The sequence below is a fragment of the Lepidothrix coronata genome, unplaced genomic scaffold, assembly GCF_001604755.1.
Source record: "Lepidothrix coronata isolate B3197 unplaced genomic scaffold, Lepidothrix_coronata-1.0 Scaffold13, whole genome shotgun sequence".
NCBI classification, from domain to species: domain Eukaryota; kingdom Metazoa; phylum Chordata; class Aves; order Passeriformes; family Pipridae; genus Lepidothrix; species Lepidothrix coronata.
The window spans coordinates 4,461,209-4,485,854 of record NW_016690193.1 but is presented as its reverse complement, the minus strand read 5'-3'; the positions used below and the strand labels follow the sequence as shown (position 1 = coordinate 4,485,854).

Here is a 24,646-nt window from a genome sequence, read left to right as displayed (position 1 = left end):
CTGGACTTTAGTGGGTGATATAATTCTCTTTAATCTTTTTTTACAATTAATTTTTTGGTTACGCTATTTAATGCCTGTAAAATATGGGGACATAGTGCCCATTTCTATGACTTGTCATCATTCCACTGAAGTGAACAGAACTAGCAAAAGATCTGCCAAATATTTGCTTTCTGTAAGCTCTGAAATCTCTCCTTAGCACAGCACTAAAAAATATGTTTTTATTCCCTTTTATTTATGTGTACTGCCAGCATTTTTTTTCTCCATTCAAACTTTCACATGTGTTAATGGATTAAAGTGTGCATCTAGGTGAGGTTAATTATCCTTAATTTCACAGATTCTTTGAGATCATCCCCTTTCCATATGCAAATAGAAGATTATTTCTGCATTTCCAACACTGTTGAATTTTCTTTATTTATCTTCTTACACCCTTTGGTGTGTAAGAACGTTCACACTATTTATTCTCCTTACGCACTAGTCTGTCTGTCTGAACATCACACAGGTGGATCAGCTTTTTTTTAATTGTTCTCTATAATGTTTCTCTAGGTCCCTCTTTCTTCTCTTCCTGAGGGGATGTCTGCAGCCTGACCATTTATTGTGTTACTTGTAGTATCAACAGCACCAAAGAAACTTTCTTTTTTTTCTGATGAATTTGCAGTCTAGACAGTGTACAAACAGACCAAAGGATGTAGGCTGCAGAAGGCATGATTGATGAGAGAAATCCAGCCAGTAGCTCTCCATACCATGACTCTTGTTGGCCTTTAAAAATGTTTTTTGAGGGAATACTTTCTGGTGTACTTATTCCCAAATTTACACTCATTAATAATTTGTATCTTCAATTTAGTGTATTGAAAACATGCTTAGTGAAAGAAGGAGAAAGGTCCTGTGGGCCTAACACTTCCTTTTCTTCCCCTTTCTTTTCCTCCTAGATCTCAGTCTTATATTAGGCTTGTCAGAGGTGTTACGTATTTGGTATTCTCTTGCCTCCTACTTCTCCAACGCACATAAATCCGTTCAACTCTATAACCTTCGTGATATTGCCAACATACAACACTCTTGATCAATCCACTGTGAAAATTCCTGCTGCTGCCTTCATTTCCTCCTGTAATTCACAGCTCTCAGGCAGTTAACAGCTGCAATCCTCAGTAGGATTGGTACTCACACAGTATGCTATTACAACTCAACATGTTTTGGACAGAGACTACCATGTGTTTTTATTTCTAAAATCTTCAATAACTTGGTCTCTTAATTGTATCAGAACTTGAATTTGTTAGCATGTTTTCACTGAATTCCTCCTTCTAAATCAGCTTGCACTGACTCAATAATCTTAAGGTCTTTTTCAACCTGAATGATTCCATGATCATAGTTAATTGCTTCCCTGACCTTAGGTGTAGTGCCATTCAATGTCAGCTGTCTGCTACAGTAAATTTTTCATTCATTTTTAACTCCGGATTCTTCCCTCTTCAGATCAAAGGTTTCATGGTGAGTGATTAAAAAGAGGCCTATTAAGTGGGTAGAAATTGAATAGATGGGAGGGATTTGAACAGGGAAAAAGATCATATTTTTCTGCAAAAATTGATGCCACTTAGTTCTGCTGCCTGAGAGATGATTATAATAATTGAAGTTGACCACAATTAGACCTTTAAATTTGTATTGCTTTGAACTGAAGCATTTTTATTTAAATTCTTCACTCATAGCCTTTGCATGCGCTATTCAAAGTCTGAGGACTGCATAATTTACAAGAAAGAAAACAAGTCACTAGACGTAATGGGCAAAACTTCTAACAATACCCTCAAATTTCACCTGTAATTAATCACTCATGCTCAATTGCAGACACAAATGTTAGCATTTACGCATGTAACTGCATGCAGGCACAGGCACACAGAGCCTTTCAGTATCGTCACCCCTGTTAGATTTCAGGCTAAAGAAATAAATGGAGATTCTTTTCTTATAAGGGCCAAGTGAATTATTGTTTCATAACATTATTGTGGTAGAGTACTGAGAGCACACTAGACGTATGTTCTGTTCTTGCTTTTATGACAAATAACAAAGTACAAGGCTGGAGAAATATACATGTTGTAGACTTGATTTACATACAGCTGTAAGGAATTTTTAGGGCTGGATCTTTGTTTTGCTGCACAAGTATGAGTTTTGCTTTTAACTTGTCCAGAATGAGTGGTTGGACTGAGGTCAGGAGTGGCTGGAAAGGAAAAATTCTGTATGTATCTCCAATAATGACAAATTAGGGAACTGAAAATACTGACTTTCTTAATGTATACATATTTCTATAAATTATTTTCTACTGAAATGTTTCTAAATTTGAGTGAAAGCTTTCACAATGGAACATTCCGAGAAGAGCCAAACTCTGCACAAAACACTTGTTATCAGAGATGTTAGGGCAATAAAACTGAAGGTGCAATGTACAAAACTATTCTCTTTATCAAATACATTTTAAATTAATTCACCTGTGGTCCAAAGAGCATAAGTACCACCAAGCTTGCACTCAAATGAAAACTAAATTAAGCTCTAGGAAGTCTTTTATAAAATACATTAGGTAAGGATGTCCTGCAGCACTTGTCTGATCTATATGTGACATATTTTCATAAGACCTACCTCCACTGGGAAAAATAACATGAAGGGAAAGTAGCTTAATGTATGGCCTACAGTCATGGCTTAATAAGCATGGCTTTTCCAGTCTTGGGAAGTTTACTTGATTGAGAAAATTATTGACAGATATACAAGTAATTTTAAAGACAGGTCTAATGGAACTTATATGCTGGTTGCAATAATTACACTGTCAGTACCTGAGTTATTTTATGAACTGCAGACAGACAGCTTAGGTAGCAGAGTGTGTTTGTATTTTTTGTGTGTATGCACATTTGCTTTTACACCACAAACAGGTAACTTTCATTCAAAAATCATGGACACCTCATTTTAATGAGTAATAGTTTCATTGGCTTCATTTTTATCTCTGTTGTCTACCTGCAGGTCAAAGCAACAGATGCAGATGCTGACCAGTTTGGTGAAATTGAGTATTCTCTTTACGATGGATTTCATTTTTATGAAAAATCCAAAGCCTTCCAGATTGACCCACGAACTGGTCAGATCTGTGTCTCTCAAGACATTGACAGAGAAGAAGATCCAACCACTTATGACCTCTTAGTAAAAGCTACGGATGGGGTAAGTTTCACCTTTCCATACTGCCAGATTTGTGAATGCACATGGAGATTTGGATGTGCTGTATAGTTTTAAATGAGAATGTCATGAGTATGTAAAAACTGCATGAATTTGAATAAAATGTCCTATCCTTAACGAGAGCAGAAAATAATACTTCATGAACTGTAAATTTTGACCCAAATTAATCAAATCAGCTTGTGAAATTCCCAATTACTGATAAACAAGTTGTTGAAAAATGTTTCTAGGGTGTTATTCCCTGCTGATTTTCCTCTTCCTCTTGGAACCAGTGGACTCCAGGTTACTTCTGCTCCCTTCTTTCAAGATGACTTGTGGTAGAACTGCATAGCTACTGTTGGTGACAATGATTTTCCTGGATAAATTCCTTGTCCTTTCTAGCTGGCTGATGCCATTGCTGCTTCTGAGGCTGGGTACAGCCTCTCTGCAGCAGCATTTCTGAGTTTTCCCACTTTACAAGATTGGGTGCTTGGAAGCGGGTATTTGTGGTACAGCAAGAGCAGGATAGTTGTATGTGCCTGAAATTATCCATTTCAGATCTCAGTTTGGCAAGGAGGGTGAGGACACACTTTGTTGTGGTAGGAACACATCGACTCGTCTACCTAATGCCACTTAACAGAAAATTTTGGTAGTGCAACTCCAGAAAATCACTGAAAGAAAATTATTAATTATTAAAATTATTGATTTCATTATTTTCACAGCAAAGTATTCATTTTGTTATGAAAATATCCAAAGGTGATTTGTAATGGGAGTCCCAGCCTGTACTTGTCTTCACCTTCATCACTTTTAGTAATGAATTGTGAAGAAGCTGAGGAAAAAGGATACTGATTGGCTTCAAATGTTAAAATTAACATAAAGACACTTTTCAAAATGTTATTCAGGCCACAATTTACAGTAAAATTTGAGCTTAAAAGCATTGAAATTGAATTATTTCAGGCTATGTAGTCTTTATCTCATACTTTGGACATTAAACTTGCATTTAAGATAATGTCCTAAGTGTATCCAATTTTTTTTAAAATGCAGTTGTGCTGGTAATACTGTATTTTTCATTAAAATGCCTGTGCCTTTTATTATAGTACACCGAAAAAACTTAGCGAACTATGATTTCCATATTCATGACTAGATCAATTTAAATAGCTGCAGTTGACAGTTGGTATTAATTATTGCATTTTAAGAATGTAACAGTATGAGGGTCTCTATTCTGTTGAATTCGGATATATGTGTAATAATTAAGCAGTTAATCTGATTTTTCTTCTTTAGCTGTCACAATTCAGTGTTTATTTCAGAGGCTACAGAAGTATTCCCTTTTATTAATAGTGCCTGTAGCAACATGGATTTTCTTCCCCATAGATTTCTTTAGGGGAGAAACAATTACATAAATATATTTATATGTTTGTTTTCTGACTCATTTAAATGTCTAATAACTTGACCCTGCTCATTGCAGGAGGGTTGGACTGGATGACCTTTGAAAGGTTCCTTCCCACTCAAACAATTCTATGATTCTATGATTTTAGTATAAGGATATAAGGGTGGGTATTTTTAGGACAGTGCCTGCAATCCTTATAGCAGAGGTAGTTCTATGTAACCATTTTGGAATTTCACTGATATGTGATTTCTGTCTTCAAAATTTGTACTTTGTACAGATATCCAAACCTTGAAGAGTAAAGCAGTCAGTATTGCAGTGTATAACAGCAGAAAATTATCTATTCTTCTATACCTAAAAATTTCATTTTTCCTTTAATTAACATGCTTTGAAGCTGTATAAGTTTAAGGAAAACATACACATAGCTGGAATATCAAGATTAGTCATTAATAAAGGTTACGTGAGAGATGGACAATAGCAGTGAAATTTTTACAAGTTTCTAAGATACTTAGTCTGGTACAGAATATTATTTTGAAATCTGAAAGGAAATATGTTTCCATGAAAAAAGCTTGATGCGTTTTTTAATTTTTCTTAGCTAAATTATTGCTCTAGTGATGAGTCTTATTGCAAAAGTTAAACAGCCAGTGCATTGAAACTATAGAGTACTTAATTTTCAAATTGGTCTTTCATTTATCTTTATTAGGGACCTTGTGTTTTCACAAGTTCAATAATGGGGAGAAGGGTTCAGTTTTTGATTACCTTGTCTGTGACAGGCAAGACTTGATCTTTTTACTGAAAGTCAGCACTTTGTAGATCCCACTGATATATCTTCTAAAACTTTGCCCATCTGACACCTAAATACTAAAGCACCTAAATTCAGTATTAGCTTTTCAGCATTTTTGGTATACCTGAACTTGTGTTGAGTCACTCTCCACATTTACAGCAGAATTATAGTAGAATATTTATTTGATCTTCTGACACTGTGCTGGTGGTTTTGATGGATTAATGATGCTAGGTGTGGGCCTCAAAGTAGAGGCTATGATCAGGGGAGAAATGCGTCTAGAAAAAAGAAAGGAAGAGTGAAGTGTCACTGTTGACAAAGGAGGGGAGAGAGGTTAAAAGCAAAGAAAATAACACAGTTAATTAGAAATGATGAGGAAAAGGAAGTATTTTCCAGGTGGTGCTCAGTTTATCTTACAGCAAAACTATCAGTTTCCTCCACCTGTTCATGGCTACTCCATTACATGGCTTTGGAGTTCATCAGTTGTGTCTTTAATGCATTATGTAGAAAATGTAGTGAGTGAACTTAAGTGGCACACAAGAGCCTGTGGAGAGGCAGATGGAAAACAGCTTCTGTTAAACTGTTGTTAAATGAGCATCCCATGAAAGCTTGTGGGAGCACTCTCATAGATTAAGCAAAGATGGAAAGAAGCATCCTTGTATCTTCTGTAAGAAATGCTAGGTCTTGGGTTTTTCAGCTGCTACATGATCACTGCAAAAGGTTCAGTACACCATCAGCAGGTGTATTAGTGAGTTACTGCCTTCCTGCATAGAAAGATACTTTGTTCTTTGTCCTTTGCTTTTTGGTAAACCACTCTGCTTATCCGATTTTCTTTGTCTTTTACACTAAAGCAATTGAAACATAAACACTTGACACTCACAGGCAAAGCTTCTGAACAAATTAAGGCTTTTGAAATAAATGGAGACATCTCTCTACTTTGACAGCTTTACAACTTCAAGTTGACATCCTTTAGGTTTACAAAAAAAAAAAAAGAGTCTGCATGTCAGATTCTGTATCTAACAGTTTAGTTTGGAACAAAAATTTGACAGCACCACTGACAAAAACATTGGAGGCTGTAATGAAAATCTTGATGGAGTTTTAAGCATTTTACAGCTCCAAAATGAAGAAATAAAGCTATTCAAAATAGCACCATTTCTACTTATTAAGGCAAAGACTCTTTCCTGCCAAAGGCAGGGTAACTTTTTTTCTGACACACAATAAAAAGGTGTAGTAATAGCTTCATATGTGCACACAAATTTTGTCCTGACAAAGTAAAGAAAATTTTTTTGATGGTTATTTTGCCTTAATGGTAGTTTCTTATGCCCCCTTTTTGTTCCACAGGGGACACAACTCTTGGGACTCTGACAAAGAAGCTGCTACAATTGTGACTTTTTGTTGCATCAAACACCACAACAGTAGTTAAAAATACTTGAACATATGAAATAAGGGATTTCAAAATGAACAACTGTGGCTTTCTGTTGCTTGTAACAAATGTAATTTTCTGTCAGCGACAGACTTATTTAAATCAGCCTTCATATTTTGCAACATCTATGTTTTGCTTGCTTCTGAGTAGATAAGTGTACCTATGTTGTTAGAAATAAGAGTACGTTGTTCCTTCTCACTTGGGATGATACTTAAAATTTTTCAATAGCCAGTGCAAAAACTGGGGCAGTTAATACTGTAAGTTGATAAGCTAATATCATACTTGACTCGTGTGAAGGTATACACTGCTTTTTCAGGAAAAGAAGGTTCTGTCTCCATCATAAAATTTGGTCTGTCTTCTGAGAGATTATGCTTCCCCATATACTTAGAATTAATCACTTTACATAACTCCATAGCATAAATACAAATTGGAGAGTGGGGTTTTGGGTTTTGTCATGTCTGTTTAGCAGTAATGAAACGTAGAAGAAACGAGTTTAACACAAGTTCTTGTGAGTTTCATTTCATGCTGTTCTAACTATCTTTTCAGATGTTTTTTAGTCTTGATCTCACTTCTTCCTTGGCCTTCTTCCCTTAAAAATATTTTTGATTTCTGTTCTAAAGTACCTGAAAGCTGTGGAGCTGCAGAGCATCTTCTGACAGTGAACAGAGCACATTCCTTCCCCTCCTCCAGCCCCCCCTTTTACCTCCTGTAGAGGGTTTCCTTACCACAGAAATCAAGGTACTGGGGAAGAGGTTTGCCCTGAACTGAGGGTGTTGGCAGCGAGCCCACTAGATCTGCACATCTCCATTTCTTCATATTGGCATGAGGTTTCATGATGGTCCCAGTAATTTTTGGGCTGATGCTGGTCCAGTACTCTACAGAGTCCTGGCCCCAGGCACGTGTCCTGGCTGCTGACTGCCTCTGCAGCAATGTGAGCCCTGGAAGCATGCCATGCCTGATTTTCTTCAGAAGAAAACTGGACACACCAGGAGAATGCGGGCCAGATCTCCTAGTCTGTGGGTGAAACACAGACACATGATGCACAAGATCATCTTAATTTTCCACATAGTTGGGCCTTCTTGGGAATGTCACTGCCCCCCAGCAGAGGTTCAATACAGAAGAAAAAAAACAAACCAGAACAAAGCAAAAATCACTATGAAAACGTGGAAGTGAATGCTGATAGTATTTTTTGCCCCCAAATATGTCTGAACCCTTGGAGATAAAAAAGCAAACCTTCGAAAATAGTTTGTGGGAGATTGTTATGTGGCAGGGCAAGTCTAAAGGTGTAATATCCAGTCTGAATCACTGAATAGTTTCACAAAGGTCAGGTTTAAGAATAATTGACATGAACAATTAGATTGCAGAAATATGCAACATAGTTGTTTGTGGGGGTTTTTTTAATATTATAGCTACTGGGACTGCAAAATTAAGTTTGGACTAGCTCAGCATAGTTTGTTGTGTATGCAGCAGCATCTGATCTGTGTCAGCAGTTTCTGTAAGTGACTCTTACAAGCACAGTGTGCTCAGCGTGACTTTGAAGAGCACAGGATTCTTCCTCCATCTGTATCTTAATGTACTGCATACAGCATGTGGAGGCTATATATGTGCTGCTTTGTGCCTCTGAACATGTCAGTGACCCAGCACTGCCTGTTAGCTGTGCCACAACAGAGCTGCTTTCTTTTAGAAATGTTTGTAGTTGTTATAGCTGTAAAATAATCTTGGAAATATGAACACCTCCAAACTCATGGAGGGAGTCTGCAGTGAGTACGAGGTAGTGTCTCTGAGAAGTAAATTGCCATTTGTTTCACTCGGGGGCCTGTGGAGTCTACAGTTCAACACCCGCAGGATTGTCTTTTTTTGCACATTGTCACAAAATTCAGCGCTTTTCCAAAGCAAATCTGTATTTTGCTGTAGTGTAGTTTGATAAGCCAATTTGCAGTTGCTCCTTGCTTCTCCAGTTTCACTCCAGAGCAAGGCTAAACATGGTGCCATGGCTGCCCATGTGGTATTTTTGTGGGCTTTTGGAGGGCACCTGTAGAAGGAGCTTCAACTGTGTGGAGAGCAGCAGAGCTGCTGGGTTTGAAGAAGTTATGATGCCAAAGCTGCAACCAAGGTCTGGCTCTTTTTCCAACTCTTTGTTGTAGGGAAAAGAAACAAGAGCAGAGAAGTTGAGCCAAGATCCCTAGAAAGTATGGTGAGACTTCCTTCTCTGCAAAATCACAAATGCACTGGAAACAATTTTATGTAATCAGTTATGAATTTTACATCAACATACTGTTTCAGTTATGTCCTTCAGTGAATTTGGTACTGTTCTGTCTTTGTGTACACCAGCTGAAGGTGTGGGTATGTAGGCAAGCACAGGTGCACACATATAGAGATTTAGATGCACCCCCCCATATAAATATATATATATATAAATATATATATAAATATATAAATATATATACACATATATATATATAATGTCTAGACACAGGCACACGCTGGATGAGCAGAACCTGCTAGGGTGGTAAATTAATGATAGGTCTTGCAGGCAGCAGCCTGACAAGTCAGCTTTTGGCTGTCCTGCACTGCTCCTAGTTTGTGTCCCTGATCAATGGTTGAAAAAGCTCATATCCACTGTTAAGATGGTCATGCTTTTAAATCTGAAAGATGCACAGATAGGAGTTATTCCTGCTTTACTGGAGCACCAGAGTCACCTGAGGAGCTTGTGTTTCTGGGACAGAAAGCCTTGACTTTTATCTGTGAAGGAATAAGTGGAGTGTTGGTGATGACAGTAAAAACATGTGAGGTTAGACTAGTAAGATTTTTGACATGTGTTGCGCTCATTAGTATTAACAAAACTAACTTTATGTTCAGGTGTCACCGTTGTAGAGAAGCTGCAGTTCTTTGTGTACTCAGTCAGCCCACTGGAGTTTGCTGAGCACGTAGCTTGCTTGCTTGCAGTATTTTGGGGTATTGTGGATACTATAAGTTGCTTTTAATGGACACTTTCATTGATCAATATTGTTGCAGCATGCTCCATTTCCTAAGGATAGGCTGAAGCCAGTTGTGCATCATCCTATTTTTAAAATTGACGTTGTTTTTTGTTTTTATCTTTCTGATTTATCCAACAGGGTGGACTGAGTGCCCAAGCTTTTGTTCGCATCGAGATAGAAGATATTAATGATAATCAACCTATATTTGAACAAGACATCTATGTGACGAGTATCAGCAGTCACATACAGCCAGGAACAGAAGTCATCAATGTTGTTGCCACAGACAGAGATTCAGGAATATATGGCCTTGTCACGTACGAACTGGTCCCAGGAGAATTTTCTTCTTTTTTCACAGTGGATACATCCACAGGTACTGTATGAATCTGTGATTCAGAAAGGTGATAGTTACACAACATGTATATTTTCCCTGATTATGCTTTTTTGATTTGCAGTCATGTCATACAGTTGAAACTTAGATCCTGATGGAAAATAATTTTAGAGTGAATTGGAGGATTTAGGTTTACCATGAAGCCTTTGCATTCACTGGAATGAGGAGAAGAATGGAAAATACAGTACATGCCAGTACAATGAAGGACAAGCAGCATGCCACTTATCCACTATTTTCAGCCATAAATCTATTCATCCTTGTAAGATATAATCAAAACATTGGCTTTTTACAACAGTATCTGAATTCCTGAAATGTTTAGGTCTTACTCTTGAGGAGCAATAAAAGAACTTTCAAGATGCTTGTCCTTCCATTTTATCTCTCTATTTTTGTTCTAGTCTCTCCCCTTCTGTGCTAGGATAAGTCCCCATTCTGCTCACAGTCTTACAGTACTTAATCACCTCCCTATTTGACTCAATGATTAGCTTCGTAAGTGTCTTTTTTTGCCTTTTACTTCCTGGTATGACACCTCATCCTTCTGGTTTCTGGAGAGAGGTTCAGTGAAGGAGTGATGACAAGAGCAGGAAAACAATTATGGCAAAAGAAAATTTTTGTGAATTTTTTCCAAGACAGGTTGAATCTCACAGATTGAATTACTGTACAGCAGTCCCTGTAGTTAGCTCTCTGACCTTAAAATAGTTGTAAACATCAGCTGGAAAGAACATGAGTATTGCATCTACAAATACCCACATTGCCTTTCAGTGAAAAGTTGACTAAACTGCAACTACCATTTTTCTTGAGAGCCAACCCTTGTATATGAACGTATCCTGATCAACAGATGGTCATGGCACAGGTGATTATTTTATATGTTTGAAGATTTTTTTTTTTACTGTGGTACATGTGTGTATATATTAGCTATTTGGCATACAAAATGTTGCAAGGCTCTATTCTTTCAAAATGATATCTATTTTTACACAGTTCCCAAAATATTCTGATGAACAGAAGAAACTAATCTGCTTAGGAAGTTGGTCTGCTTGTCTTGGCTTTTTCAGAATTTATTTAATTGTGGACTTTTAACTACCTGTCAAATCAGATTCTCTGGGGCATAACTGATGCCAAAAATACGTAGGTCAATCAATAATTAGGGAGCTGGCTCTCCACAGGCACTTAACTGGTTATTTTAAAACTGCCCCAGCAGGCTTGTCAGAGAGAACCCCTGTGGATCACATTAGCAGCACTGGCTTTGCAGAAGCCTTTTGAAGGGCCTTTTTCCTTGAATTGTGACCTTTTGGCCTCTCTTTCCAGTTTGGCACTTGGTATAGGAAAAATGTCATGCTTGATCATGAAGACTCTCTAAGTTTGTAAGTTATTATTACCTTGTGGATCTATCATGGTGTTTTATCAAAGGCAGACCAAATACAAGGTGAAGTTGGTTGAGGTCATTACTGCTGACATTTCGTGATGATAAAAGCATTTAGGTCAGCGACAGTGTTCCCAACATTATAGTGCTTGGAATCTGATTGCACTTAATCAGATCTCCTGGGTAATTCACAAGGTTAGACTGTGTCTAATTTTATCTTATTAATATTAATAGTATGGGATTTTTTTTTTCTGAATACACTTTTTCCTTTTATGTTCTTCCACATCTACCAACAATAATGCTTATGCTTAGTCATTGGTGAGCAGAATGATTTTTAAAATCTTCAAAAAAATAAACATTATAAAAAAGAAAAACCCATTAAAATTACTCTTTGTGGATTAGAATAGCTGCAAAAGCTGTTCAGTATTCAGAGGCAGATGACAAGCAGCTCACTGTTAGAGCACAGAGATTTTGAGCTCTTCCTCACTTCTTGTTAGAACAGTGACATTTTCCAGTGTTCATTGTGCTAAAGCTGTCTTCATATGCTCTGATATATGGCCTAATTTATATGTGCCTCTCTGAAGGTTATGTGGGGAACCTCATCTAGTTATGTGGGCTGTGTTTTGTGAACAGAGGACAGTGGACGAGTATATCAGGGAATAGGCATTCTTCAGGAGATCAATCTCCAAACCTATAAGCCAAACAAGATCATATTGCAGTTTTGGTCTTTTTTCTTCTAATCTTGTGAATGTGCAGTCCGTTACTGATGTGTTCTGCAGGTTTTCCAATTTGCAGTATGGAATATTCTGTTTTATCTGCTCTTTTTATTACTAGAAGACCTAAAAGGAGGCACGGTGATGGTGTTGGAGTATTCCGTGGATTTGCCTTACTGATAAGTTTTATTTTTTTAAATTATTATTTTTCTCACTGATAGAGCATTTAGAAAGGAGGAATGAAAATCAGTGCATTAGTAATTTTGATTTACTATGTTGATTATAGTTCTTAGCATTATATGTGTATGTGGACAGAGATATTTTCAGTATTATGAGATTTAAAATAATTAGTAGCTAACAGTTTGTCACATTACACTATGATACATTAAAATCATATGCAAAATGATGCTGTTCTTTGTGACATATAATTTCTATTTTGTGGCATCTATATGGCATCTGGATTTGAAAATTTATCTCACTGTAATTTTCTTTGGGGATGTTTTTTGAGTGCTGCACTTAGAATACTCACTAAAAATTCACTTTTCTCCCCCATTCTCTTTCTAATTTTTTAAAGAGAAATGGATAAAACAGTAAAATAAAAATTGAAACCTGAATTCTTCACTGCTATGGCTTACTTCTGGCTATTGCTTTGTTAAAGCAATTGTATGGATATATCAAGAAAGCTCATAGTTTTTCAGTGAGCTGTGTTCACAATACAGGATATCCTATCATCTGGTCAACCACTGACTATATAGAATATATCAATACTGCTTTTGATACATAGATATTATGAGGTTGAGGCACATCCAAGCTCTTTGAAGGGGATCCATGTTTTGTTTCAAGCACTGTGACACATGAATGTTGTATATAGATAAATTCAGTAAGAAGGAATATCCTTCATTGACCAGATAGACATTACACTGAAAAGTTTTTTGAATTCTAAACGAGTCTTTTAGTTGTATTTGTTTGCTATTTTAGGTTTTAGACACTGCATTTATTGTTTTTGATATGCTCTTGTGCTCATAAATAACATTTATTGTGTTTCCACTTGTGACAAAGTTGAAGTGAAGTATTTTTCATTTGATTGATGATAGACTGTCCACAAGAAAAACCACTTTAAGAGCTGTGTAGCTAGAAAAATGTATGGGTAGGGAACTGTAAACCAGTTCCTCTGCTAGTTCGTGACTCTTCCTATCGTTTGTTTCTAGTGTTGGTGTAAACAACATCTTGGCTTCATTATGTTGCCTTTTGTAGATATCTGATCCATGCATGATCTATGAACAGTACTTGTGAATTGATTAGAACAGGGCAAGTTGAAGAGCTCTTCTGGCTAAGAAACTGTTTCAGCTATGTTTGTTTATTTCCCATTGTTACCTAACAAGCTATCTGAAAGACAGTGTATTTATAGTTATGGCAGAGCTTGGTAATTAAAAATGTAAGTCACAGGATACAATTATAAGTGTGGCAGAAAACCTATGCAGTGCTTAACTTTAAGACTTTGGAATTAACAACTGAATTTGTAACCTTTCATTATGTTACTAGCCAATAATATTTTCTTTCACCCAAGGGCATACTGTTCCACTGATCTTAGTGATGCTCTTTTTGAGAGATGGATAAAAAGATGGTTTTCTTACTGTAGCTCTGGTTCAGGGAAGTTGTTTCAAATAAAAAAAATTTAAGAATAATCTTTGAAAATTGTTTTGGACCAGTGTGACTTCATGTGTCAGTCTTCAGGTAAATGGTCCATTCATAGTCTTAGAACAAATTCCCTAGCTAGTCACTGCGAGCAGAGAAAACTCCCATGAAGGCTAAGTAAAAGGCAGTAGCCAGTGGTTTATCTTCATTTGAAGTTATTTGTGATTTAAACCTAGTATGAAAGGGATGGAGAGAAAGTATCATTCCCACAGTGTACATTACAGCAGTATAAACATTTAACTTAGCTTCTGTTTCTTTCCACTGTATAAGATATTTAGGTTTATGTTCTGTGATTCCTATGTAAATTAGATGCCTAAAACAAAGCCTATGACCTTCCTCCTGTATATTTTATTGAGACTGTTTCTGTGCACCTGGTGGGTTGACCCTGGCTGGACACCAGGTGCTCACCGAAGTCACTCTATCGCTCCCCTCCTCAGCTGAACGGGAAAGAAAATTATGATGAAAGGCTCCTGGGTCAAGATAAGGGCAAGGAGAGACCACTCAGCAACTACTTCATGAGAAAAAGAGACTCAACTTGGGGAAATAAATTTAATGTATTGCCAATCAAATCAGAGTAGGGTAATGAGAAATAAAAACTACATCATAAAACAATGTCCCCCACCCTTCCTTCTTCCTGCGCTCAACTTCACTCCCAATTTTCTCTGTCTCCTCCTGCCCCATCAGCACAGGGGGATGGGGAATGGAAACTACACAGTTCATTGCAGGTTGTCTCTGCTGCTGCTTCTTCCTCCTCACACTCTTCCTCTTCTCCAGCATTGATTCTTTCAACAGAGTGCAGTCCTTCAGGAACAGAATGATCCAGTGTGGCTCACCTGTGGGGTCACAAGTCCTGCCAGCAAACCTGCACCAGCACAAGTTTCCCACGGGGTCACAACATTCTTTGGGCATCCACCTGCTCCAGCATGGGGTCCTTCGTGGGCTCCAGGTGGATAACTGTCCCATTGTGGATGTCCATGGGCTGCAGGGGGACAACCTGCCTGCTCACCATGTCTTCACCACAGGCAGCAGAGGAATCTCTGTTGTGGTACCTGGAGCACCTCTTCCCCTTCCTTCTTCACTGACCTCTGTGTCTGTAGGGGTGTTGCTCCCACATACTGTCACTCCTCTCTCCCAGCTGCAATTGCTTTTGCACAGGTATGTTGGGTTTTTTTTCCCTTTCCTAACTTTGTTATCCCAGAGGCACTACCACCGTTGCTGATGGGCTTGGCCCTTTGCCAGTGGCAGGTCCATCTTGGAGCCAACTGGCATTGGCTCCAGTGGACATGGGGGAAGATTCTGGCGGCTTCTCACAAAAGCCACCCCTGTAGCCCCCCTGCTACTAACCCCTTGCCATACAAACCCAGTACAGTGAGATATTTGGAGATTTCTCCATTGACTTGAAGATACTTGGATCAACCTTCTGTTACTTATTTAACCCTAAAAATACGTATTGAGTATAACAGACAAGCCTTGTTACAAGAGTTGGTCAGTAGTTGGACATTAAAAAAGTTTTTCAGCTAAGAAATACAGCTTCTGCAAAATGAACATACTTCTGAGAAAATTTTGATTTGCTAAAAAATGAATACATTTCCTTTAGGATGTGTTGTGATTTCTTTTTAACTGAATAGCATAGGGCATTATGTGAGTAAAATGTCCTCCAAAAGATGTAGAGCAATCTAGGAGCTTGGTCTGTTGGAGAAAAGTAAGAGGAGGAATACACCTAAAGATCATGCAAATTTAAGAATGTAAGAATTAATCAACCAAAAGCCAGATTTAAGTGCAGCATCTTATCGCTTTAACAGTGCCTGGTAATGGATGCAAAAGGAGGGGTTAAGTGCAGAGCTTGTGCAGAATAGTCCCTCCACTGGTATATGTTTCTTGTTTTGTGTGTATTTTAGTGCTGTACTACTTCCATTACTGTACTATGGCACCATATGTAAATGCAATTTAATGTCAAACTGACTTAAAATAAAACTTTGATTTGGTTCCGAATAGCTTCATTCCAGTTAAGTATGCTGACAAATTTTGTTTTATTGAAGAAAATGGAAATGCTTTTTAACAGTCACATATTAGGAGATTTTAATTGCATGAAAAAGCTTTGCTTTATTTTTATTGCAATACAGGTTAAAAAGTAATGCTGAAATACCAAAATCTCTTTTTTTTTGGTGTGGGGGGAAGGGAGAAATCCAAACTTTGCTTAACTGCATGTATTATACAATGTTTAATATATAGCAGATTGCAATAGGCATCAAAGTAAAATGGGGGTGCATCCTTTCTAAAGAAAACAAGGCCATTTTTATGATGATTAATGATGTTTTCATGTAGTATTGTAGGAAAAAATAGTTTATTTTTAAACTACTTTTGGCATTTTCCTACAGCATGTAGTACATTTGCTAAACATATGAAGAGATTCACATAAATAACATTTAAAAATAGGAGTGTTTTATTTTGGAACATTTTGAGGCCACTTGTTTTTTTAAACTGCAGTTTCTTCAATTAATGTTTTTCTCATCTTTCATATGATATGCTGCAAATCAGAGACATTGGTTTAGTAAGTGTTCACTTTTGAAGAATTTTGTTTGAGTTAAGGAGGAAAAATTAGCGGTCTTAGCTGAGTAATTTGTGGATGTTTACCTTCACTGAGATCTCATCTAATGAGAAATCTAACATAAAGAATACAGGAAATGGTATATTGTCCTAGAAGCCCAAAAAAATTGCTGTAGTAAGTGTGAGCATGCTGATTTTGGCCCCGAAAGAAAGCCGTGTAGCAGAACAGCATGAAAAAATGTCCATACTGCCAGCTCTTAGTGTATGTGTCTCTTTTTTTCTCTATGAAAAAAATCCAATAGAATTGACCATCTTCAAAGAGAAAAATTCCTACAAGCCATGTGCCAAAAGCTTAACCATACAATGGTGGGGTGATGTGTGTACTTGAGATTCATTGTGCATGACAGAGTGCAAAACATTAACAAAAATACTCCAGCCCACTCCTCCTTTCTCGCAGTTAAGTCAACGTTACATCTCAAAAACAGAAGACCTCATCAGAAGAGTGAACTTCCATGACATTGCACAGGTGATGTAGGCTGATAACAAGAAAAATGAAGAAAAGACAAAAATTATGCCCAAACCTCCCATTTTGGAGGAGAGGAATGTGTGATATTTGTATGGTAAAGTTCAGACAAGCAACACTTTTCTTTGCTAGAGACTGTATGGCTCTTTGAGTACAGATGTATTTAACGTACTTCATGTTCTTAGTTAACCTGGAGGAAAGAAGAAAGTGACAGGTCACACCAAGAGAGCAGACAGCCATGGCAAAATGCCCTCGCACTGTTGTTAGAAGGAGTGTAGCAGGGAAGTGTGCATAGTAGAAAATCAGTTCATGAAGATTAAGATGAGCATTGGGAATGTTTCGTAATACTCCTAATATAAGAAGAGCAAATATATTTGATTTGTCTTATATTAGGCTTCATTCTGTATCTGTCCTGGTACAGTGCATATTTTGGTACAGTACCTTCAAAGAAATATAATCTCTGGTTACCATGGCAGTCGAGTTTTGTTACCAGGTTGTGCACTGAGCTATTTTTGGATCTAGAGGCTGGCAGCTTGATTGAAAAGGTCCTTGATTAGAAAGCTGTTTCTGGAAAACTTCAATAAGCTAAGAAAGCAAAGGTGACCTGTTGGCGTGGTGTGACAGGGCTGGAGCTGTGCAGATTGTGTGGGGAAGTCTTTGCCTTTGTCCTTGAAAATACAGCAATTCACTGGGCCAGAGTCCTGCCGACTTAGTGGTGTAGGCTTTGATTTCTGGTGTGGGGTTTTTAACCCATGTTTATATAAGAGTGTTCACTTTTTATGTAATCAGACAGCAAACATGCTCTGAGTTACTATTATGTCAGATTAACTGACCTACAGAGTATGGAACAGCAGGTTCAGTGGCCAGCTTTGAAGGTGAACTGGGGTGATGAACCATATGTACCTCTGCCATCTGCTTGTTGTCTGAGCTGTGTGTCAGATCATGCCAGCTGGCCCATCCTAGGATATATCCTGAAGAAATACTGCTAAAGAAATACTTGCTGAAGAACTACTTCTGGATTCCTGTCCCTGACATTTAACTCTTTAGAAACAGCACTTAGCAGTTAACCTGCTTGTGGAATAGGGTGCACCTACACAGAAATAAGAACAACAAAAATGTCATGAGAAATTTTGTCATTGCCAGAGGATGGCGGATGATGCCAAGTCCTGTGTTTCATTAATGCATTTGCACTTTCTGGGCCAGTATTGGCTTCATTTACCTGTCATGGTTCATAGGCACAAAGTGGAGAGCAAGACTTCTTGGAAGTTCATGCCCTACAGTGAGTGAGGAAGTATGAAGCAGATGAAATCGAGTTCATAGTCATGATTTTGCCCTTCAATAGTACTAGCTGTCACTGTACATCCAACCCTCCAAACCATTGTAACAATTTCTGCTAACCACTAAGCACGTTGTTCTGCAGCAAAACATCTGTAAATTCCAACATGGCTGTGCTGAGCAAACCTCCCTTGGAGCAGAGCTGTTCCCAAACTAGAACCTGCAGTGGCAGTTGCTAAAATGCAACCAGCATTGCAAATTCTGTCTAAAATGCGTATCTATATCATACCCAGGCAGTAGGCAATCTGTCTGTCATGCTTTTAATTTATAAAGGTTGGAATCTGCAGTCAGTTACAGCCATGGAGATCTAGTTGAGGAAATGAGATTGCCAAGGTGTCAGTGAGGCTGGATGTTAATGCATCATCTGGTGTGTAATTAGATGATTGAAGCAGAATTGATTCCAGCTCTCTCTCTCTCATGCAGAATGAGGAATTAAGCAGAGGTAAAATCTTCAAGGCACTGCAGTAATATAAATAATAAATTTGAAAGATGGGAGTTAAATGCTTTTAAAGGCAGCAGATAAGGCTATTCTTTTATATGGGGAGCCAAGCTGTAAGAAAGAAGGTGGCATTTTTCACACAGTAACTTCTTAAAGTGGACCTGTGCTTGTGTCCATACAGTCTCCTGCTGGGAGCTTTCGTCTTGGTAAAACATTCCTCGCAGAGGAGCTGTCTCATTATTCCCTTTCCATTGTCAGTGTTTATAGAAACTGTTTTTCATAATGGAAGAATATATTCAGTACCACAGCAACCTAATTGTCTTTTAAGTTCTCTGAAGCTTGAACTGCAGGATCCAAATGACTGTGGATATAGTAATAACAATCATGGCTGGGCTTCGCAAGCGAAGATTTGGGAAAGGTCCCTACCCACGTTTGTCACAAGCGCGCTGGTGGCTAAAAAGGCCAATACGAGACAGGCATGCCCGATTGCAAAAGGCACAGCAGAAAGACTCCTTAGGTAGTAAATTCTGCAAGGCACGATTCTTTCTGCCTTACTGATGGAAACCTTTTCAACCTAAGGCAACTGAAGGCCCACACTAAGACCTTAAACCATCTTGTCCGGGAGCTGCTTTATGCTGATGACGCCGCCCTTGTTGCTCACACAGAAGCAGCTCTGCAGCGTTTAACATCCTGCTTCGCAGACAATTCTGAGCTCTTTGGGCTGGAAGTCAGATTAAAGAAAACAGAAGTTCTCTATCAGCCAGCACCTCAGGAAGTCTTCCATCATCCCCACATCACCATTGGCGACTCAATGCTCAAATCAGCCCAGCAGTTTAATTACCTAGGCAGCCTCATCTCCTCAGATGGTAAGATTGACGGAGAGATAGACAACAGGTTAGCAAAGGCATATAGTGCCTTCGGAAAGCTTCATAAAAGTTTGGTGAAATAAACACTTAAAGAAAAGTACAAAGATCAGTGTTTACAGAGCCATAGTGCTGTCTACTCTCTTATATGGATCAGAATCATGGGTCATCTACCACCACCACCTGCAACTCCTAGAACGCTTCCATCAATGCTGCCTCCGTACAATCCTAAACATCCACTGGCCAGATTATGTGACTAATACGTCTGTTCTAGAACAAGCAGCAGTCACAAGCATTGAGGGCATGTTGCTGAGAACACAGCTGCGCTGGGCAGGGCACATCTCAAGGATGAAGGACCACCGCCTCCCTAAATAATAATAATAAGCCACTGTCTTAATTACGGAACAGGGAAGAAAGGAAAATCATGATTCATCTTCAGCCTGTTATTTAGTGAGACGTACCTCTGTTGAGTATGTCACACAGTCACACAAAGAATGTGTGACTTTAACAGTTCCTGCTCCTTGCAGTTAGCCCCTGGTTTCTGTCTTTGCAGTGTAGTGCTAGGGGATCTCCTGCACCATGCTTCAGCAGACCAGGTACACCTGGCCAGCCTGCTCTGAGGTGTGCTGGCAGCTGCTTTTGACCCAAGTGGTCTTGACTGTCCCTTTTAGTCACAGTCCCACGTTTTTCCTAACCATATAGAAAGTGGAATCCCAGATGCTGCTTACTTCTACAGCTTCTTTGCCATTATAGAGCCTAATGAGGCATGTTCACCACCATATGGTAGAGCTATCTCAAATCTCCAGTCTGTATAGATTATATATCACCAAATGCAAAGCTAATGCCCAGTCCTACTAATCCTGAAAGAAACAGAATGTATCTAATTAAAATTTAAAATGGGTTATTAAATTTCTGCATACTGCAGTTTTTGAGATTGGTAGGAACCATATGTAAAACATATACTTTTTGCTTGGAATCTGCCATTGTTCTTAGGGTGTCTCTGATCCTGCAAAAGAGAGCTGAGTTGGTGAGATGTACTTGCCTATTCCCTTTTTTTCCCAATGGCACAGCGAAAAAATGAAGAAAGCAAGCAAAATCTTGTATTAATTTTCTTTTTTCTTTCTAACTGGCATGGAGTCTGCTGCAGTCTGTCTAGGTCAGCAGAGAAGGAGTTTTGGTTCTGAAATACTTCTGTTCAACCAGGTCTTCACAAGTCCTGGAGTGGAACATTGTTTGCTGCACCCTTTGGTAAAGAATATTCTGAAGTCATTAGTTATTGCTCTGACAGTAAAATTTTCAATTTGATCCTTTTTGTAGAAGTTTTTCAATTTTTCACATACATCTTGAAGTATCCAAAATGAGAACAAGATATTTTTGTCCTTGTCAGTAGAAAAATACCCAATTGGTCAAGTAACATACAGTCCACTTGATTGATTTAATTTCATTTGACAGCAGTGGTATCTAAAATCCATGTTTATATATTTAACCTCTGAGGAAAAAATTAAACACCTTTTTCCTTCAAGCTACAGTTGCTCAGATTACCTCAGGTAATGCCAAAAGTTTATGTCCTTGAAGAACTACTTCATTGAGCTGTTTAAATAATCATAAAACTCAATCATCAGAGACGAAAAGAAAGAAAAAAAAGGCCAAAATAAGGTTTATTCTTGGAATTGTATGAATTGTTGGCATAGGAGCTGGATCAGTAGTGAATTCTGAATTCATCTGTATCACTTGCACTTTTACTGTTGTTCATCACACTGGAATAAGTGTCCCTTTTTTCTTAGTGAAAAACATTCTTCCTTGATCCTGAAGACCCTTTTAATGCAATTTAAGCATGTTAAGACACAGTTTGTTATTATAATGTCCTGGCAGTATATTTGGAAAGTGTAATGCATGCACATTTGAATATTTATGAGGATTTTATGTGTTTTCCATTATTCTGCTTAAAATGCACTGTAGCAAAATAGTGTGACTTCACCCTAAATTTTGAGAAGTTATATTGTCATTGAATCATGCACTGATGCTCCTAAGACAGTTTAATTCTAGTTTTACCCTGTCTGACCACTAAATGTCCAACTTGGATGACAAACGTCATCCTTCCTAAACTTGTCTTGAGAGCCAGGAAATTACAAAGGTCCTTCAGAGTTTAAAGGTTTGGTTTTACTGAGCTGCTGGAGGTTTTGTGTCTTCACCAGCTTCTATAAAAATCATAGGTGATCTTTTAAAAATACCTTGTCGGTATGTAAAAGGCTGTCCCTATTAGTTGAATCACTTGAATTTGATGCAGCCCTACTCCTTAGCGCACTGTGATTTTATCATTTAGTGTATATTTAGTTAAATTCGTTCATTGCTAAGAAAAATTTTCTTGCATTTGGTCATCTTTCATCTTCATTTTTATATTGAAAAACTTTCTTCACAAATAACTCTCTCAATGTTGCAAAATCTGTGACCACTTAAGGGTCTTAAAATACTAATGGATTTTTGTCACCTCAGAATAAGTGAAAGTGTTCTTCTTCCTGCTTGGTGATAGAGAAGATGTTGGAAAGGATAAGACAAACCAGTATTAATGCTCTCTAGGACATGATTACATTTCTGTATTCCATCCTTTGCCTGGCTGAAAGCATCTGATCTTCCACTATGTGCCTCATGTTATAATTTAGCTATAAAATTTATGAGTAACAAAGATACTGTGATTTGCTGTACTGCTTTGTGATCTAGTGTTTATGCCTAAGATTTTAAACATTTATATTCACTTCATCTAAACCAGACATTTCAAAATGCTCTGAGAGCTAGTTATTTATTTGTGGGTTTATATCCTCATTTATAAAACCTCAATTTGCTTGCAAAGGACAGTGTATGACTGTCTCTTGTGGAATAATTAACAAGTATCAGTTTTGGATAATTGTGCTAGACCATTTTGAACAGCTATGGTTTGGATGTTGTTCTCATTGCTGAGACTGAACTGTTCATTCAAACAAAGCTTTTTTGAAGTTCATACAGGCTTTTACTGTAGAAGAAGATGGGACAGGATCCCTGACACGTTCATTCTTTCTGCCATCTTAGGTAGTAATAGTTAGATGTAGGTTTCCGTAGTTATAGAGAGAGTATTTGGAAGTCAGGCATAACTATTTGATAGTACTAAAAACTTTTATTTTAGCAGTCAGAAGAGTGTGTATTTGGAGACAGCTTGTCTCATTCATCAGAGTTGAAGGATGAAAATGTATTTATCTTGAGGAAGGCACGTCCAAAGTGCTGTATTTTCTTTTCAAAGAATTACTTCATAGAGTTTATATAAAATGTAATTGGTAGCAGCTTGCAAATTCAACAGAACTTAGAATTCACTATTAAAAGGTATTTTACCAGAAATGTGTGATCAGACAGCAAGTGATTGTTTCCCAGATACTTTCCATAGAGCACACTGCTCCTAAGGTTTATATTTTGGGGCTTAAACCATTGTGTGGATGTTTTATTTCAGAGGTTACTTAAGCAGAATGTCTCCGTTGCCTGTTTGAAATAAAGTTAACTTTACCATTTGCAAAGATAAATTAATCTTTTGTAACAATAAAGTACTTTTTTCCCCTCAATGCACTTCCAAATTCCTATAGACTAGTACTAGTAAAATTGTGTTTTGCCTAATATTATCAAAGATATAGCTGAATCTGCATTTCTAAAATCAGAATTATGGACACTGTGTTTTGACACAGAACTTGCTGTGTCTCAGTGTCTTTGTGAATTTTAAAGACCATATCATTTGAAAAGAACTTGGCTCTCAAAAAACAAATTGGGAGTGCTGCTTTTTGTCCACATTATCATTTCTCTAAGAGAAGACTGGACACATGTTGAAACTATTTTGACAACCTGCTGAATTTTATCTTACATCAGTGCTCTTTTATTTCTGTGTACTTTCAGGTACTATTTACCTTGTCTCAGTTCTTGGCCACCTGGCACATTCTGCACTCTTCCTGACTGTTTCTGCACGGGATGGGGGTGGCCTTCCCTCTGCCACCAATGCAGCTGTCACAGTAAACATCCTTCAGACTGTTTTGGCTCCTGCCATATTTGAGAGATCGCGGTATACCTTTTCTGTTCCAGAAGGTGCACCTGAAGACAGCCTGATAGGCACTGTAAAGGCCAGAGAGCCTCCAAGTAAGTTGCATGTTCGGTCAGAGATTACATTGCATTTTTGTTGTGACCATTAACTGCAAATATCTGTAGATTACTTTTTTTTTTCTAAACTTCCATGTTATTCATTCAGTCTGTCAAGCAATAAATAGAATTTACTGTTGGTATTTACAGCAACTAGTGTAATCACTGGTTTATCATGGTACTCTTTAGAACAGTTGGAGATTTTTGGTACTCTCCTTGGTGGTCCATGGGGATTGGCAATGGCCTCCATTTTCTTCAAAACGGGTTTCTATAAATGTAAATGGGTGGGTGGGAAACATGTTGTGAAAGTGTAAGGAAGGGTCTGTGTGATGGTCTGGATTGTGTTAAAGTATTAGCCATGCAAGACACATCTCAGAGTGATAGTCATAATCAGAGAGTATTCATAAGTTTCAGAAGATCTGTATGAAGTGCTGCTGACCAACCCTCCAAAAACCAATACAAAACCCAGCCAACCAAACATAGCCCCACATTGTCTCAAATTAGGCGGAGAAGTCCAGATGAATGTTTATGGGACCTTTTAAAAATGTATTTAATCCACCTGTTTTTTTAATCTTTTGTAAAGGGTTAAAGAGTTAGCTCCTGCCAGTCCATGGTCATAAAAGACCCCGTCCTAAAAGCCATATGTATTTGGTTCCTATGCGGAGCAGTAGGAGCCAGGAGTTCACATAACAGGTTGATGGTGGATTTGTAAATTTAAAGTGGTAGAGGTTGAGGTTTTATACAAGTCAGGTCCTCCCATTTCCTTCTTTTGGGAAGGACTGTCCTCAGGGTGGAGGTAGCATCTGCGGGGCAGCCTTGATAGTAAGCCTGAATCATTACACAGCTTTTGCTTTAGGTAGCATTTGATGTATGAATGGTCACCCCTGAACAGTAAGTTGATTAAAA

General features: G+C 38.0%; 1 protein-coding gene across 4 annotated transcripts in view; it reads left to right on the top strand.

Annotated features, from left to right (window-relative positions):
* Positions 1–24,646, top strand: part of DCHS2 (dachsous cadherin-related 2) — a 109,860-nt gene that overhangs the window by 42,635 nt on the left and 42,579 nt on the right. For all 4 annotated transcript variants that reach the window (XM_017805972.1, XM_017805973.1, XM_017805971.1 and 1 more), the window contains exons 2-4: positions 2,986–3,177; positions 9,873–10,104; positions 23,504–23,740. In XM_017805972.1, coding sequence (XP_017661461.1) covers positions 2,986–3,177; positions 9,873–10,104; positions 23,504–23,740 — 661 coding nt within the window. The remainder of the gene's footprint in view (positions 1–2,985; positions 3,178–9,872; positions 10,105–23,503; positions 23,741–24,646) is intronic.